Source organism: Phocoena sinus, chromosome 14 (assembly GCF_008692025.1).
Source record: "Phocoena sinus isolate mPhoSin1 chromosome 14, mPhoSin1.pri, whole genome shotgun sequence".
Taxonomy (NCBI): Eukaryota; Metazoa; Chordata; class Mammalia; order Artiodactyla; family Phocoenidae; genus Phocoena; species Phocoena sinus.
Window position 1 is genome coordinate 72,078,486 of NC_045776.1, and position 17,524 is coordinate 72,096,009.

The window sequence follows — 17,524 nt, forward strand, 5'->3', positions numbered from 1 at the left end:
ATCAGAAAGGCTCTGCTTTTTAATTTTGTATATTGAGGTTTCTTATGACTTACCTTGAACAAAGTGTTCTGAAGTATAAAATAAAATTCAAAAGCTACAACTCAAGGGCTTATTTTCTCCCTTAAAAAAATGCCTCCTTCTCATTTTCCAAGCTTAAGGATAGTAGCCAAACCTGTTGGCTGAGTTTAACATGCAAGAGCTGTGGTTCACATTCAAACTGCTATTCTACCAATGGAAAAGCCTTTTGGCATCTGTATTAGTCAGGTTAAGCAGCCTTAGGCTATAGTAACAAACAGCCCCCCAACTCTCAGAAGTTTACCACAACAGAAGTTTATTTCTTGTTCACAAAGTCTACTAGGGTCTGGATGATTCTTTAGAACTTCTCCATGTGATGACTGAGGAATCTAGGCTGTTTTGGTTTTGTGGCTCATCCATTCAATGAGAGAAGTTCTCAATCATTGCAGCACTGAAGGAGTCCTAATAACCCACTAAAGGGTCTGGCACAAACGTCACTTCTATTCACAACCTGTTGTCTAGAAGTAGTTATGTGACACCACCTAACTGCAAGGGGAAATGTGGGGCAGCCCGTGGAATATCTGGCAGGCATCTCTGTCGCTGCCAAAGCTTCTCACCATCTTTATTCACATTGTGCCCACCTCCCCCACTGCCCTCCATCCCCCGGACACACTGGGTCAAGCACTAGGTTGTGTAGAAGGTGATCTGATCAGATCACCATTGACAACATGTTGCTTCCAAGACGGTGGTCCCGTTGGGAGCATCTCATTGAATCCCTTGCCTTCAGATGAGCGAAATACCTAAACCATGACAAAGGGTGGCCTGCTCTATTTTGCAGTGTTGCTGCAGAGCTTGCAAACTAGTGTCCCATGAGGCTAAATACGTGCTATAGGACTTTACGTAAAATTCTACGTTTTAAACTTTTCTTGAGGAACTGAAAGGTTTGGCAACACAAGCCGTATATCCGTCAACCAGCCAAAACCGAGCAGTGGCTGCACACAGATGGCCATTCACTCCCTAGTCTTAAGTGAGTCCCGGCCACCTGCAGCTTGACTGAATCCCAGTACCTGCTCTTTAGGTAGCAGAGTTTGTAATCACTGCTGTGTGTGTTTGCGCGGTGGTATCTACTACCAGTTTTATCACCCCAAAGATGGAGTTCTTTCAAAGGTATAGTAAAGACCTCTCACTCTTTAATTTCCCTCTTATCTGGTCATTTATGGTGTTAATGTTCTCTTCTTGATAAAGTCTCTTAATCGTCTTCTTTTTGGTCAAAGCTGAAATCCTTCCATTTCTTTATTACTGTTCCCCTTTCTGCTCCAATATTTATCCTTCTGACCGTTCTTGTCAATATCATTAGGCTCCTCTAGTTTGTTCACACCCTTCTAAAGGTATTTTGAAACAAACTAGATAAAAGAAATCCAGATAATTAGAATTGAAATACTGCGACAAACAAAACTCCAGGCTGACATGGATAGACTGTGCTTTGGCCCTTGCAAGTTAAAATTATTGTCACGTTCCTTAATCTAAGAGGTTTTGTCAAATCTCTTTGGGCTGGAAGGTCGCATAAGGCGCTGGGGCTGACTGCAGGACTCACTCCTGTAAGCAGGCTGCGGCTCCCATCTCTAGGACTGGAATAAGAAAGAAGCTTTGTTACAATCTCTGCACCCTCCACCCACAGAGATCCAGCTGCAGTAATATTTGTGGGTACAGCTCCAGAGATTACTTCAGACTCCAGCCCACTCCTAATTTAATATGGGGCTTGTTGACTACTTACCAGCGGATTTCTTTTCTGCTTTATTATGGTCTTGTTTCTAATAATTGTATTATTAATATTAATGAGGACAGAAGCCAGTACTCACAGAGTTGATATTGTATCTGGCACTGTTCCAAGAGCTTTCCATGGTTCTGTTCCAACCAATAACCCTATGAAGTAGGTACAATTATATTCCGTTTTACAGACGTGAAACAGACTGGGGCTTGGAGAGATTAAGAGACTTTCCCAAGGATTTGAAACTGGACAGACTCATGTTCCAAAGTCCTTGTGCTTCATCACTATGCTATACTGCCTCCCTTATAAAAAATATTTAAAACGGGAATATTTGTAATCACTAATACAGTTTGATCTAAATGGATCGTTTTCATTCTTAGCAGGTGATTGCGCCTTCTAGCTGCATTTAGCTAGTGAAGGGAGACACCTGGTGGTGATCTTGTTTTTTAAAACTTTTCATTATGGAAAATTGCAAGCAAGTACAAAGTAAACAGAAGAGTATAATCCCTCCTGTACCCATCACCTGGCTTCAACAATTATGAACATTCTGCCATCCTGTTATCATTTTTACCTCCACCTATTCCCCATCCTCTCCCCACTTGATTATTTTTTATGGTTCTTTTTAAAACAAAATGTACATGTATCATAATGTACAACATTGTAACCATTTATCTTGACAAATAAATACACCCATGTAACTCAGAGTCCTCTCAAGTTAGAGTATATTTCCATCACTCCAAAAATGTCCTTGGCCAGGCAGTCCCCCCATAACCAGGCAACAATTGTTGTGATTTTCACTGTCGATTAGTTTTGCTTGTCCTAGAATTTCATATAAATGGAATCATACAGCATGCAGACTTTTGTGTCTGAGTACTTTCACTCAGCATAATGTCTGTGTCATTGTGCATACCTGTCATTTCTATTTTATTGCTGTACCCATTCTATTGTATAGATGTTCCACAACCATTCTCCAGTTGATAGGAATTTGGATTGTTTCCAGTTTCGGACCGTCATGAATAAACTCGATGCAAACCTTCATGTTCCAGTCTTTGTGGACATACGTCTACATTGCTCTTGTGTAAATACTTAGGAACGGAATTGCTGGATGAAAGGGTAGAGGTTTGGTTAACTTCATTAGAAACTGCCAGACTTTTCCCCAGTGATTCCATCGCTTTACCTTCCTGTCAGCAATGTATGAGAGTTCTGTCTGCTCCACAATCTTGGGAATGTTCGATATCGTCAGTCGTTTTCATTTGAACTCTTCTGGTGGCATCTCATTGCGGTTCTGATGTGCATTTCTCTCATTACTGATGATGTTGAGCACTTTCCTATGTGCTTATTGACCATCTGTCTATCTTCCTTTGTGAAGCATCCATTCAAGTCTTTTGCCCAATTTCTGTGTTTTTTGCTTTTTTTAAAACTGAGCTGTTGGAGTCTTTTATTCTAGATACAAATCCTTTGCAGATATCTAGTTCACGAACATCTTTTTGCCAGTCTATGGCTTGCTGATTCATTTCTTAACAGTATCTTCTGATGAGAAGGTTTATATTTGATGAAGTTCTAATTTCTTTTTTTTTGTCTCTTACAGTTATTTCTTCCTGTGTCCTAAGAAAATTTTGCCTTTCTCTGGATGCAAAGATATTCCCCTCTATTTTCTCCTAGTAGCTTTACAGATCTTGCATTTATATCTAGATCTAAAATCCATCTCAAATTAATATATATTAACTCTATATACTTATGTATACATATATAAATGTATGTACTGTACAATATATTTTATTGAATAATATACATACATATGTATGTAGTCTGATGTAGGGGTTGAAATGCAATATTTCCTTATAGATATCCGGTTGTTTGTACACCATTGGTTGAAAAGATTTTCCTCTTCCGCACCAAGTTGTTTTGGTACCTTTGACAAAAATCAGTTGGCACACAGTCTTGATTATCTAAAGAAGTGTGAGTCCTCTAGCTTTGTTTTTCTTTTTCAAGATGGTTGTGGCTATTCTAGGACCTTTGCACAGCCATGTGTGCCAGGTGTCCATTTATTGTCTCTCAGATCCAAATTCACCCTTCCGTACCTGCTCTGGGATAATGAAGTGGACTCCTTAAGCATTTCTCCTTGAAGAGGGCATGATGTCAGTCTTTGTCACTGGAAGGTGCTGGAAGGGCATTGCAATAGCAGAAGTTTTCTCCTCACGGCTCCTTTTGTGATGTTTTGCTTTTCCTTGCCTTTCAGCTGCCATCAGCTGCACAGTGGGATGTGGTGGGCAGACATACACGGACTGGGTACCCAGAGCACGGAGGCCCTAGTGACTTTGCAGCCCTGGCCTGGTCACCACCTTGCCACAGTCCTCCCAGTACAGACATCACACACTCCAGCCCTCCTACCCACAGCCGCTCCCCGCTCCCTCTGCACACCCCCAGCCTCAGCTTACCTGAGCCCTGGAGAGCTGTTTCCCACGGCCCTCCCAACCCAAACAGGGCAGCACCAGGTCTCCCGCCCAGCGGTGATCTGGCTCCCTTTGCTCGTCTGTTCCTGGGAGGGTTGTTCTGCTGCCTGGTCTGGCCTTAGTAACCTAGCAAGATTCTCCACCATCCAGCGGGCTGCCACCAACCTTCTCCAGGGAGGTCTGAAGCTCAGCCTTTGGGAGGAGACCCTCCAAGTTTGTCCTTTGTTGATGTTGAAATACTCCTCTGCAACAAGATAGTCTCCTTCTGACCAACGTTCTCATCACTCATCTGGGAATTACATAGGAAGTTTAGGCAACTAACATTCAGTGAGTACATCATGGTCAGGAAAGCAGGCTGTAGGGCCAGGCTCTCTAGGTGCATATCCTGGCTCTGCCTTTTGGCAGGTCTTGGACATGTTTTATAACCTCTCTGTCCTTAGTTTTCTGGCCTGTAGAATGGGCATGGTAAGAGCATAGGGTCAGAATGAGGATCAAGAGAGAGAATACATGTCAAGCATTTAGTGTAGTGACTAACATAGTAAATGCTCAGTTCCTGGCAGCAGCCGCTGTTACTACAGTTATTGCTTTTACTATCATTACTTGTATCCCTAACTGGATCAGAAATGCTTAATGAAGAGAGCATAATTTAATCTCTGCTCTCAACTATCCCCAGGGTTCGGGATCTTGCTATTTCCGTTTTAGACGCGCAATAAAAATGACAGAATAAGTGAGTTGCTGAGGAATGTTCTGTTTCCTGTAGAAAGAAGAAGTACGGCGGAAGCACATTCGTCTGCACATGGAAAGCGCGCTCACTGCCCGGGACAAGGTCGGGGTGCAGGATTTTGTGCTATTGGATGCCTACACCAGTGAATCTGCTTTTCTGGACAACCTTCGCAAGCGTTTCAGCGAGAACCTCATCTATGTAATGTAACCCATTTCTCAGCTGTTCTTCCTAGAGTGGTGGCTCCCTTCTGGTCTTGTCTCGATGATCGTGAACAGTATCACTCTAATTAGGTTAGGCATTAAAGGGGGGTGTCGAGGGACCACTGTTAGGTACACTTTGATTCTTTGAATTAAGACTTTTATGTCTGCTGGTGGCAGAGACCCAACTTAAGTCGGCCTAAGCTGCAAGAGGGAATCTATCAACCTATGTAGCTTCAGGGTCCAGAAATAGATCTAGGGTCTAGGGTGATGTCTTGAGGACTCTTTCCCATCCCTCTGCTTTCTTTTGCGTCGGTTTCCTTCTGGAGCAGCCTCTCTGCATGGTGGTGAGGGGACTGCCCGCGGAACCAGGCTGATACGTTATCCTCTTAAAGCTGCTATTGAGAAGGGAGCAAGTCTTCTGGGAGACGGAGGATGGTCGGCTCTGATTGGCCCATGTTGGGTCATGTGTCTGTCTCTGAACCAATCCGCACAGGTAGAGGAATATTCTGACTGGCCAGGCTATTCCCAGGCCCACTTCTAGAGGTGAGGGATGAGGCCAGTGGTCCCCTGACCTCATGATATGGACTGAGAGCTGGAGAAGTTCTCTCAGAGGAATCTGTTGGAAGAAGGGGGACTTGATGGCAGGCAGGCAAAAATAAGAGATGTCCGCCATATCCCAGGAATCTTCAAGGGTCAGGACTGCAGTATTTTACCAGAGCTCTGTTCAAGTTGGTCTCCTTGCTTCTAATGGTCAATTTTTATTAAGATCTCCATTTATCACTCCACCTTGGTTTGATTGGTTGCTGTTCAGGTAAATTCCTTTAAGGGTGCACTCAACAGTGTTTCTGTGTGTCTGTGTGTGTGTGTCTGTGTGTTATTGTTTAATTTTATTAGCTTTTGCTAAGAGTAAATGAGATGATCAGAAGCAGTTTAAAAATATTAAAAAATTTTTTCTTATAGTTATTTTGTTTGTAATAGTGCCCATGACAGTCTACATGTGGAAACCAAGGTTACCAAAAGAAACAAGCAAAGTGTTTCTCAGAGTGTACATTTTTAATTGTGGAAATAGATTTCATCTATAAGTTTATGCATAAGCAGAAGAGAAATAGTATGGTTTGGGGAAGTATAAGTGGGATGATAGGATCATCATGGATAAACGAAATGTTTCCAATCTGAACAGGTAAATTTCAGAAACTGTGCTCTATCCTGGAAGATTTCTACTGATGGAAGCGATGCAGAGTTTTAGTCAAAATACTCATCTGTGATCCGGCTCTCTGTTTGACTTTGTCCTAGAGATTGGAAACAATAGTTGGAATGATTTTAGCATAATTTAATGTAGGCTTGAGTACCTCCAGTCTTTGAGACTCTGAAATGAAAAGCAACAACAAACTCAGAATCTGAAAACACCAGATATATTTTTTTATACCATTTTAATTTATTTATTTATTTTTGCGGTACACGGGCCTCTCACTGTTGTGGCCTCTCCCGTTGCGGAGCACAGGCTCCGGACACGCAGGCTCAGCGGCCATGGCTCACGGGCCCAGCCGCTGCGCGGCATGTGGGATCTTCCCGAACCGGGGCACGAACCTGTGTCCCCTGCATCGGCAGGCGGACGCTCAACCACTGTGCCACCATCTGGAAGCCCTCCAGATGTATTTTTAAAGGAGCCTAAATATTTATTTTTATATATAAGAGCTTAGAACTTTTATTCATAATCATATTCCAAGAAGCTTTCTTTAGTGGCTATACTACAAATATAAGCACTTCAAACACTTGAATATTAGTTGAATCCAACAGTGAGATCTAGAGAAATGAATGCCAGTAGTGGGAGTGTTTGCCCAGTTTTAGATGGCAGCTCTATATGCTTGCCCCGCTTTCACTCAGTCACCAGAAAGACCTTTGTGAAACATGAATCAATCAGATCATGGTGCACACCCTCAGTCATCTCTTTTACGTAATAGTTCAGGGCAGTGTTTCATTTCAGTAGCGCGGAGTGGGCTCTCTGACATCCATTGCATGTGGAATGAACCCCCCAGTTCCTGACACCCTGCATGGTCTCAACTCACACCCTTCCCAACATCCTCTCTACCATTTTCTAGTCTCCCCTCCCTCACTGGCCTCCAATGCAGAGCCACACATGTCCCCTCAGCCTGAGATGCCCTTCCTGCCTACATTTTTCATGACAGGCTCATCATCCTTCAAGTCTCAGCTCAGATGTCATCTCCTTAGAGAAGCCTCCCAAAGCCCACTAGCTAAGGTGGCCTTCCTTAGTCATTCACTCACTCATTACTCTGTTTATGCCTTTCTTGGCACACTCATTGAAGCAGTCGTGGTCTCTCGGCTGTTTGTCTGCCCACCTATGCCATGTAGGCTCCATGACAGCAGAGACCCCCCTCCCCACCTGTCCCAGCACTGAAGGAACACAGGGGATTATAGCACGTGATGGTCTTTTGCTGTAGCCATTTGCACCCCGCAATTCCTCACTAGTGCTTTGGTCTATTCCTCTAGACATATATTGGGACCCTCCTTGTGTCTGTGAACCCATACCAGGAGCTTGGAATCTACACTGTGAGCCAGATGGAACTTTATCAAGGGGTCAATTTCTTTGAACTGCCACCGCATGTGTAAGTAGCACCCATGAGGTCAGCAATAGGAGTATTTTTCTCGCTTTCTGCCTCTCTTTTTTTCCCCTCTCTCCCATTCATCTACCCACCCATCCATCTACCCATCCATCCACCTACCCATCCGTTATCCATCCACCCAACTTTGTACATCCTTGATGCACGCTGATTAGGTTGTGTCTCTCACTTAAACTGCTGCCTTTCAACAGAGTGGAAGACATCAGCAGATCAAATCTAAGCTTAAATATGATGAGAAGTAGAATCTTTGTATGACTCCTGAGAAATCTAAATGTGGCCAGAGAGGTGTCTTCTCTTGGAAATGGATTGCTATAGTGCCGTCTACTGGTACCTGAATGTCATGGCAGCTGAGAAGAATGCCCATTGGTAGGAACTTAGCAGGGCTGCAGATCCATAAGAAAAGCAATTTCCTGCCTGGTCCCTATGTGACTTGGGCTTTGCTGAATTTCCCAGTTCTCCTCCTTGGTCGACTTCTGGGCTAATTATCTAGGTTCTCCCTTCACTTTTCTTGGTGATTCACCTATTCCACTCCCAAGGCATTTATGAACCTTCCTGCCTCACCACCACCAGTGATTTCTGAAATACCCAGCTTTCAAATTCAGCCACATACTAAGGTTATACCCTTGGGAGACCTTCCTGCTTTGGTTTCTGATATTGTAGACAAAGCCCTTATACTAGTTTTACCTCTTGTCCTAAAGTTATCACAGAACTTTTCAAATCTTTTTGGTTTCCTGTCTCTATACTCTTAGTACTTTAGGTTTTGAAGGGAAGGAAACACGAGATCTTGTATCTATTGAGTTACTCAATATTTAGACAAAATGTTATTTCCACCTACAGTTAATAGAGCATCTCTTGGGGATGTAACTTAGTAGGTAGTTTATTCTTATAAGAAATGTTGATAGATTTTTTAAAAATTGGTAAATTTTGAAAAATCTTTTTATTCCTGCCCCCGTTCTTCACTGTAACCCTTCTGTTGTTAGAGTTTTGATATCTAGTACACTCTGTGAGTGATCTGTCAATGAGTCATGATGAAGGTTTGCTATCTGTCTGAACTGAGTGCCTTGTACCACAATCTGGACGTGGCTTCTGGGAGGCAGGGTACTTTGTCCTTCTGCTCTGGTGAGCATCAGAGTCGGGGGAAGGAGTGTTATAGTCACTTCCATTCCTTGCGTTTCTGTCTCACTACTTCCCCAGCTACGCCATAGCTGACAACGCTTACCGCATGATGTGCTCTGAGCTAAATAACCACTTCATCCTCATTTCTGGAGAGAGCGGGGCAGGGAAAACGGAGGCCTCCAAGAAGATTCTCCAGTATTTTGCAGTGACCTGCCCAATGACTGAGTCACTACAAATAGCCCGTGACAGACTGCTACTCTCCAATCCAGTGCTGGAGGTGAGCGATCTTTGAGGACCTAGAGAGGGCAGTTCCAGGGAGGTCACTAAGTAAGAAGAATCTTCTGTTCGGGTAGGTCGGTCAAAATGGGCAGGTCTGGAAGTTAAGAAGAGGGCAGTGGATCACATGGGTAGTATTGTGGTTGAAGGGCGTGACCTTGAAGTCCAGCAGGCCTGGAGACTAACACTGGGGCAGTCATGCACCAGCAAGCTTCTGCAGTCACTCCGCATCTGGAGAATGGGTCTGCTCGTAGTACCTACCTCTTAAGAGGTTTTGAGGATTAAACAAGATGAATGCATAAAAAGCACACAGCAGAATTGGTAAGCACTAAAATAATACTCTTATTATTCATTAATATTTTTATTGTTTAATTAAAATCTTTTTGATGATTATTTCTACTATTGCAATTCACTGACTTGCTGGATGATTTTGAACACGTTATTTTCTCCTGTGTTTTGGTTGCTCTTTGCGTAAAAGGTGTTTATGGTTGAAGGGATTTTCCCAGTAGACCTTTGGGCTGAACAGTTTACATCTTTGATATAGGAAGGTGTCTGGTGATGGGGGCCAATAACTGTGCGCTTCTAGAACAGCAAGGGCCTAGGGTCCTATCTACTTCTCCTTAGGCCAGTTCTAATCTATTCCTAGATTGGATTCTAGGGAGAAGATATTTTTCCCTTCTTTTCTGTGGGTCCAGCCCCAATATTTGGCATCAAATCCTCTGTAAATAGTGTTTCCTTCTTAGAAGATGAAGTATGGCTTTCATTCCTGGTTCCCCGTCCCCTCCTCCAGTGAGCGTGTCAGTTAGGGTCAGGGATTCGATGAGCATGGCGAATGACACTTAATGTCATTGAGTGACACGTTAAATGACACTGAATGACTTAAATGGCAGTGAATGACAATCTGGTTCAGTCTCCCCTCCCTTTGTATTCCAAGGCTTTTGGAAATGCCAAAACACTCCGGAATGACAACTCCAGCAGATTTGGAAAATACATGGACATACAGTTTGACTTTAAGGTACACTGAAGTTCCTACTACTGCTTCATGGGGACCCCTGGACTTGCCAGCAGTGGAAACCCATCTCAAGGCACCTTAAGGGAGGAAGGGCATTTATTGGCTCAAAAAATTGAAAAATCCAGGATTAGTGCTAGCTCTAGGAAATGCAAATAAAGACCATGATGACATATTTTACTATGTGGGCAAAAATTAAGAAGTCTGATAATACCAGGTGTTGGTAAAGATGTGGATCATTAAGAACCCTCACACATTGCTGGCGGGGAGTACATTGGTACAGCCCATTTGGAAAACAGTGTATCATCTCGTGATGTTGAAATCACATAATCTAAGGTGGAGCCGTTCCCCGCCTGGAGATATTCCTACAGATGTGCAAACCTGCCCGCAACAGCACTGCTCACGATGGTAAAGGGACTGGAAAAGAACCAACACATCTCGAGAGAGCTGAATGCCCATCACCAGGAGAACGGCCAACTTGCGGGATGCTCACACAATTGAGATGTTTTATGGCAGTGAGAGCATGTGAACGCCAGCTACGCACAATGTAGACGGGTCGTGAGAACGTACTGGGTGTCACTGTGATGCCATTTCTTATAAAACTTGAAAACATTCCAAAGTAAACAATATATTGCTTATGTGTACATAATTATATGACATGGGTTGGCAAACTTATTTGGAGAGGGCCAGATAGTAAATATTTTAGGCTTTATGGACCATACAGCCTCTGTCTCAACTACTCAACTCTGCTCTTGTAGCGTGAAAGTAGCCAGAGACGACACATAATGAATGAGTGTGGTTGTGTTGTACACAGAGTTTAAATGAGGCTAATGCAAGTAGGAGGGGTAGACAAAGTTCTCAAGGACACATAATTCCAAGTGACAGAATGACACTTAGGCTAGAGAACAGTAACTGGCTGAGCGTTCGGTGTAGTGATGAGGACAGACTGACTCAGGGTTTCCCAGAGGCTGGAACATGGGTTTCTGGTGGTGTGTGCATATAGACTTTGAAAAAAATTTAATAACTATATATTTTTTCACTTTTTATTGAAATTCAACACATAGTAAAAAGGACACAAATCATGTATACGGCTTGATAAATTTTTACATATGAATCTACCTGTGTAACCACCACTCAGGTCAAGATATAAAAATTTCTAGCACCTAGAAGGTTCTCCTACCTGTCTCTGACAATAACCCCCCTTCCCAAAGGTGATCGCTGTTCTGACCTCTATAATCACAGATTAATTTTGCTGCTTCTTGAACTTCAGAAAAATGGAATTATACAATTGTTCTCTTTTGTGTTTGGCCTCTTTCAATCAACACGTCTGTGAGATTCAACCATGTTGCTGCATGGAATTGCTCATTTTTTGATTGCTCGACTTTTATCACCATTTATCTGTTCTCCTGTGTTGGACATTTGGGTTGTATCCAATTTGGGGCTATTGCAAATAGTGCTGTGAACAGTCTTGTACCTCTTTTAGTAGATATAAGCACACTCCTTTATGTTGGGTATATATCCAGAGGTGGCATTGCTGGGTTCTTACCAGCAATGTTATAATTGAGAGTTTCGGTTTTTCCACACTCTTGTCAACATTTGGTATTGTCAGTCCTTTTAGTTTTAGGCATTCTGGTGGGATATAGTGATTTCTCACTGTAGTTTAAATTTGTATCTCCCTGCTTTTTAATGAAGTTTTGCCCGTTGGTCATTTAAAAACTCTCTTGTATATTAAAGTCTTTTGCTCATTTTTAATTGGGCTGGTTTTTTTTTTCCTTATTGATTTGCAAGTGTTCTATATATGTCCTGGAACACAAACCCTTTATTGGATAGCTTATTTAAAGCAATAATCAAGACAGTGTGATGTTGGCAAAAGAATATGTAAAGAGGCTGATGGACCAGAAGAGAGTTGAGAAAGACCCCTCCCCCCGCCCCGCTCACGTATATGGTCACCAGACTTATGACCAAAGCACCACTGTGATTCAGTATACATAGAATTGTCTTCCCAATAAATGGTGCTGGTCAACTGGGAATCCATATGGAGGATAAGGAGATCTTTGGCCTCAACTTCACCCCATATACAAAAATTGAATAATGATAGATCATAGTCCTAACCGTGAATGGTAAAACAGTTGCTTCTAGACGAAAGCACAGAAAATATCTTCATGACCGTGGGCGCAGGCAAAACTCTTTTTGAAACGGAACCCAGAAAACGCTAATCCTGGAAGATCGTTAGATCAGACTTGATTCAAATTCAGAATTTCAGTTCATCAGAAGACACCAGTAAGAGAGTGGTTTGATTATTGGGGTTTTTTTTTCCCCGAATTTTTTGTTCTCTTTTGAAGGGCATTCCTGTAGGCGGGCATATCATCAGTTACTTGATAGAAAAGTCTCGAGTCGTCTATCAAAACCAGGGTGAGCGGAATTTCCACATCTTCTACCAGCTGCTAGAGGGTGGAGAAGAGGAGCTCCTTGCTTACCTGGGACTTGAGCGAGATCCGCAGCTGTATAAATACCTCTCACAGGTTGGAAAGACCAGCACCTGGTTCTGGTGGCCCTTTGGAGGGGGGGGGGGATCAGGGGTGTTTGGGGGACTTCTATGGGGTGTTCAATAACTTTCTCATTACCATTGTGGAGGTATTCTACTGATTGGTTTCTTGACCCCTCCTTTTACACCTGGCAGGTATATCATCTTGGTAAAGTAACCAATATCTCCGTGAGTGGTTCTCAGCCCTGGCTGAAGTTAGAATCACCCAAGGAGCTTTTGAAACACACAAATGCCTGGGCTCTACTTTCCAGAGATTCATATTTAATTGGTCTAGAGCAAGACCTGGACATCAGGGTGGTGTTATTTTTTTTCTTATAATTTTTTCAATTATAAACATTTTCAGTTTTCAGAAAAGTTGGATCAATATCATTACATGCCTCACTCACATTAAAAAATTATTACCACTTTGCTATATCTGTTCTATCATCTAACTGCTGCTGAACCGTTTTAAAGCAATTTGCGATTTTATGGCACTTCCATCGCAAATAATTCAGCATGTAGCTTCTAAAAATAAGAGTATTTTCTTATACCGTGCTACCATATTGAACCTTAAAAATTAACAATAATTTCCTTATATCATCTAACTAGTCCGCAGTCAAATTTTCCATTGTCCTCATAATACTATCTATAGCAGTTTCTTCCAACTAAGATAAACTCATGCATTGGTTATTATGTTTCTTTCAGTCTAGACTCTTACTTCTTTTCATAAAATTAACTGTGAAGATGCTAGAGCAGTAGATTGAGATTAAATATTTTTGGTAAGGACACTGCATAGATGCTCTGCGTAGGCATCCTGCATCATCTCAGCAGACACGTGTTGTCCATTGCTTCACTGTTAGTGATGTGAATTTGATCACTAGGTTAAGGTGGAGACAGATCTTTCCACTGTAGAAATATTTTCCATCAGGGTTGTTTTAAACATTCCTTGGTGATTAAATGTCATTCAGTGAATCCCCTGGATATTCTAATGCACAGCTGCGGTGAGAACTTCTGGTCTAGTGTGATAGAAACACACTGTCAGATTCTGAGTCCACAACCTATGGTACTTCATTCTGCTTTCAGAACTAGCTTGGAAAAGACTTTTTTTGCACCTTCCTGCCTTCCATCCCGAGAACTGTTTTCTGCGAAATGAATGAACATCCTCCCTTACAGAAATAGTTCAGACCATTTCTATGAGCAGTCCTAGGATGTAGTGTTGTACAAAGTGGCTTCCAGAATTTAACTTCCCAGCACGAGTTTTTTTGCAACCAGCACTAGAGTGTGGGATGCTCCGGATGTATAGCGCCTCTCAGGGTTTGATGTCACTAGCACCTTTTTGCCCCAAGGTTTTTGGATTTTTCTCTTCTCTCTGGGACTGGCTTGAACGGAGGTCACTTGGCAGAGTACAAAGCAGGGACATCATTTAAGAAAGAGAACCATGTCTTGTAAAGTGAATACTGTAAAACGAAGACCAGCGTATCATAGTAAATCATGGAGGAAAAGACAACTTGATGGAAATTTATTTTGAAAAATGCAGCTAAATCAGGAAGATAAAAGAATCTCATAATCTCATTTTATACTTAACAAACTTTGTACTAATTCTTAGAGCAAAGAATAAATCAAATTTGATTTTTTTTCTTTTTGAGGACCTCGTTTTTCCGACAGAGCTGTGTGGGAGCATCACCTTTGGCTTTTCGTAGCATGATCAGAGGATCAATTTGTTACACTCTTTGAGGACTTCATCCATTAAGGATGGATTTCATCCATTTAAGAGGACTTCATTTATGTAGGGCTTCTCCTAACCATTCGCTTATCAAATCACTCTCTTTGGGAATGTATCATGCCTCTATCCTTGCAGGTTTTTTCTGGCCCGATTAATTTGGCAAGATCCTCATGCCACAGTGGCTTTGGAAGTGGCTCAAGCAATTCACCAGTATTATTTTGATCGATTTCATGTTCTCCTGTAACTTTGGCAAACTTTGTGACTGTTTGTAGTATATTTGCACTGCTTCCAAACCCCTAGGTGTCCTCTGAGGACTGACTTAGACTAGCCCTGCCCTTGGAGAGGCAAGAGCAGATGTTGCTAGTTGTGTGGGCAGGGATATTTGGGAGGTTGCAGATTTAACACTGGCCAGTTCACTGGTGAATGTTTTCATGGTATGACACCTTTGTTTTCCCCACGCAACAAGGAACTCTTTTAAGGTAACCAATCTTCAGATAATCAGGAAACTAGGAATACTCTGCACTACAAAAGCAAAAAACAACAACAACAACAAACCCTCATCTAGAAGGTTTTCTCTTTAAATTGTGATACTGGTAGTCTGTTACTGGTTTAAAAGACAGCCTCTAGAGTTAATGGGCAAAGTCTTATTACACTTCCTGTAGAATCTGTGTTTCTCTAGATGCTGAACTTTTATTTCCTTGAGTGAAGGAAATCCTGCAGTGAAGTTTCTGATGTTGGTTGCTAAGTGAGTCAAGATTATTTTCTGAATTTAAACTCTGTCATTTTCCTGTATGTTTCAGCAGATATCTATTGAGACAAGTGTTTCCAATGTATTCAGCAAAAATGGCAAGAAAACCTATTTTTAAAAACACACTAAAGATATGCCACTAATATGTAACTTTGAAAGTTTTCCCAGACAGATTTTTAAACAAAATTGCAAATAAATTTGAAAAAAGCAGCAGTTGGCAAATCGTCAGGTGCTAAACAGTTAGAATAAAATCCATTTTTTTCACAGCTCAGAACATTATAGAACTAGCTTTTTCGTGCTTGTAGAGAAAATCATTTTGATTAGGAGTAGGTGTTTATAAACCTAACTGTCTTTATAAAAATGCTGTTAAGCGACCCAATTCTGTGTCAACAGGGCCACTGTGCCAAAGAGTCGTCTATTAATGACAAGAATGACTGGAAAACTGTTTCCAATGCCTTTTCTGTCATCGATTTTACTGAAGATGATCTTGAGGTATGAGCCCCCCCGAGGGCAGAGATGCCAGTAGTCAGGTCTGGGATTGAGGAAACCATCCTGGTTTCTTGGTGATTACACAGTAGGGTTGCCAGATTCAGCAGATAAAAACATAGGACACTTAGGTACATTTGCATTTCAGATAAACACTGACTAAGTTTTTAGTAGAAGTATGTCCCAACATTGCATGGGACAAACTTCATATTAAAAATTAATCATTGCTCATAAATACACTACCATGTGTAAAATAGATAGCTCGTGGGAACCTGCTGTATAGCACAGGGAGCTCAACTCGGTGCTCTGTAACGACCTAGATGGGTGGGGGATGGTGGGGGGAGGGAGGTTCAAGAGGGAGGGGATATATGTATACATATAGCTGATTTATTTCATTGTACAGCAGAAACTAACACAACATCGTAAAGCAATTTTACTCCAATAAAAAAAAAGAAAAAAATTAGTCATTGCTTACTTGAAATTCAAATGTTAACTGGGCATTCTGCATTTTATCCAGCAGCCCTGAATTTTCCCAGTGCTGGGTGCCGGCAGGTGGTCATGTTTCCTCTTCCCCTTAAACCCAATCTCAAATATTTAATCCCCTAGAGTTCTAGGAATATCATTTATTTATGCTTCTATATTGGAACAAACTGGACCAAATTGTAGGATTTATAAACAGTTTGTTTTTTACATCTTTTTGTCCTTGTTTTCTGGATGGGGGTGGGTGGGTTGTTAAACTATTGATCTTTCAAGGACCAGGATATAATTTAAAAATATATGTATGTATATTTACACATGTGTGTGTGTGTGTATATATATATATATATATATATATATATATATACACACACACACACATATATCTGGGATCATGACATTTGAACATTAGATTGGTGGGGAGGCACAGGGTGATATCAAAATAGCAGTGTCTTGTGCTGGAGATGAGTGAGGTATCACCCTGCCCTCCGCAGAGGCTCTTTCCCGGCTTCCCTTAATATCTGGGGAAGGGGGAGACTCCATTCGTTCTGTGAGCTCCAGGCTGGAATTCAGGGGCGGGGCGTTCTCCCTTGGGTATCTCCCCTGATGACATTTATCAATTAGGCAGCCACCGTCTTCTCTCCCTGTCCTCCTCACCACTTCCCACATTCCTAGAATCTCTATGGAATTATTGCCAGTGTCCTACACCTGGGGAACATCTGTTTTGAAGCGAACCAGCAAGGCTGTGCCTCCATACCAGACACCCACGAGATCAAATGGATTGCCAAGGTGATGGTCCAATTTGGGAGAGCCCCGGTGTGGGGGGAGCAGACACTCTCAGAGATGGAGAGGCGGGGAAGGGGAGTGAGGCAGCCGGATGCCCACGTCCCAAATGGCTCACATTGTGTTCTTCCAGCTGACACTGGTTAGGAGGTTTAAAGAGCATGGGGGTAGATGAGGGAGTGGGTAAAAGCCAGTTGGTTGAAAGACCAAATATGATCTGTTTTGCATTAAAGCACAATTAGTTGGGCAGGTACACCTGGACCCGGAAACTCTTTATTAGTGAGTAAAGTTGGGTTACTGAATGGCATTTTGATTTCCATTTATTCAGCTCCTAGGGGTCAACCCATGGGTCCTTCTGGAAGCTCTCACCCATAGAAAGATTGAAGCCAAAACGGAGGAGGTAAAAATGGCTCTAGGTGGAAATGTACCTGCCCTTCCCACCACTGCTGCCAGCAGGATGGTGGCCCTAGGGGAGGCCAGACTCCTGAATCCTCCCCACCAGGTCCTGTGTGGTCCAGCTTCTGGCAGCATCTCCTGCTTTAACTTCCCCATCCCCCAACATCCCACCATCACAAGCTCTCTG

The 17,524-nt window shown here is 42.3% G+C and overlaps 1 protein-coding gene across 5 annotated transcripts in view; it reads left to right on the plus strand.

Moving 5' to 3' along the window:
* MYO1H (myosin IH) overlaps window positions 1–17,524 on the plus strand; it is a 105,272-nt gene that overhangs the window by 56,946 nt on the left and 30,802 nt on the right. For all 5 annotated transcript variants that reach the window (XM_032654160.1, XM_032654163.1, XM_032654158.1 and 2 more), the window contains exons 2-9: window positions 4,997–5,158; window positions 7,669–7,784; window positions 8,994–9,192; window positions 10,126–10,206; window positions 12,543–12,722; window positions 15,589–15,687; window positions 16,834–16,947; window positions 17,270–17,341. In XM_032654160.1, the coding sequence (XP_032510051.1) occupies window positions 5,033–5,158; window positions 7,669–7,784; window positions 8,994–9,192; window positions 10,126–10,206; window positions 12,543–12,722; window positions 15,589–15,687; window positions 16,834–16,947; window positions 17,270–17,341 (987 nt within the window). In that variant the 5' untranslated portion in view covers window positions 4,997–5,032. The remainder of the gene's footprint in view (window positions 1–4,996; window positions 5,159–7,668; window positions 7,785–8,993; window positions 9,193–10,125; window positions 10,207–12,542; window positions 12,723–15,588; window positions 15,688–16,833; window positions 16,948–17,269; window positions 17,342–17,524) is intronic.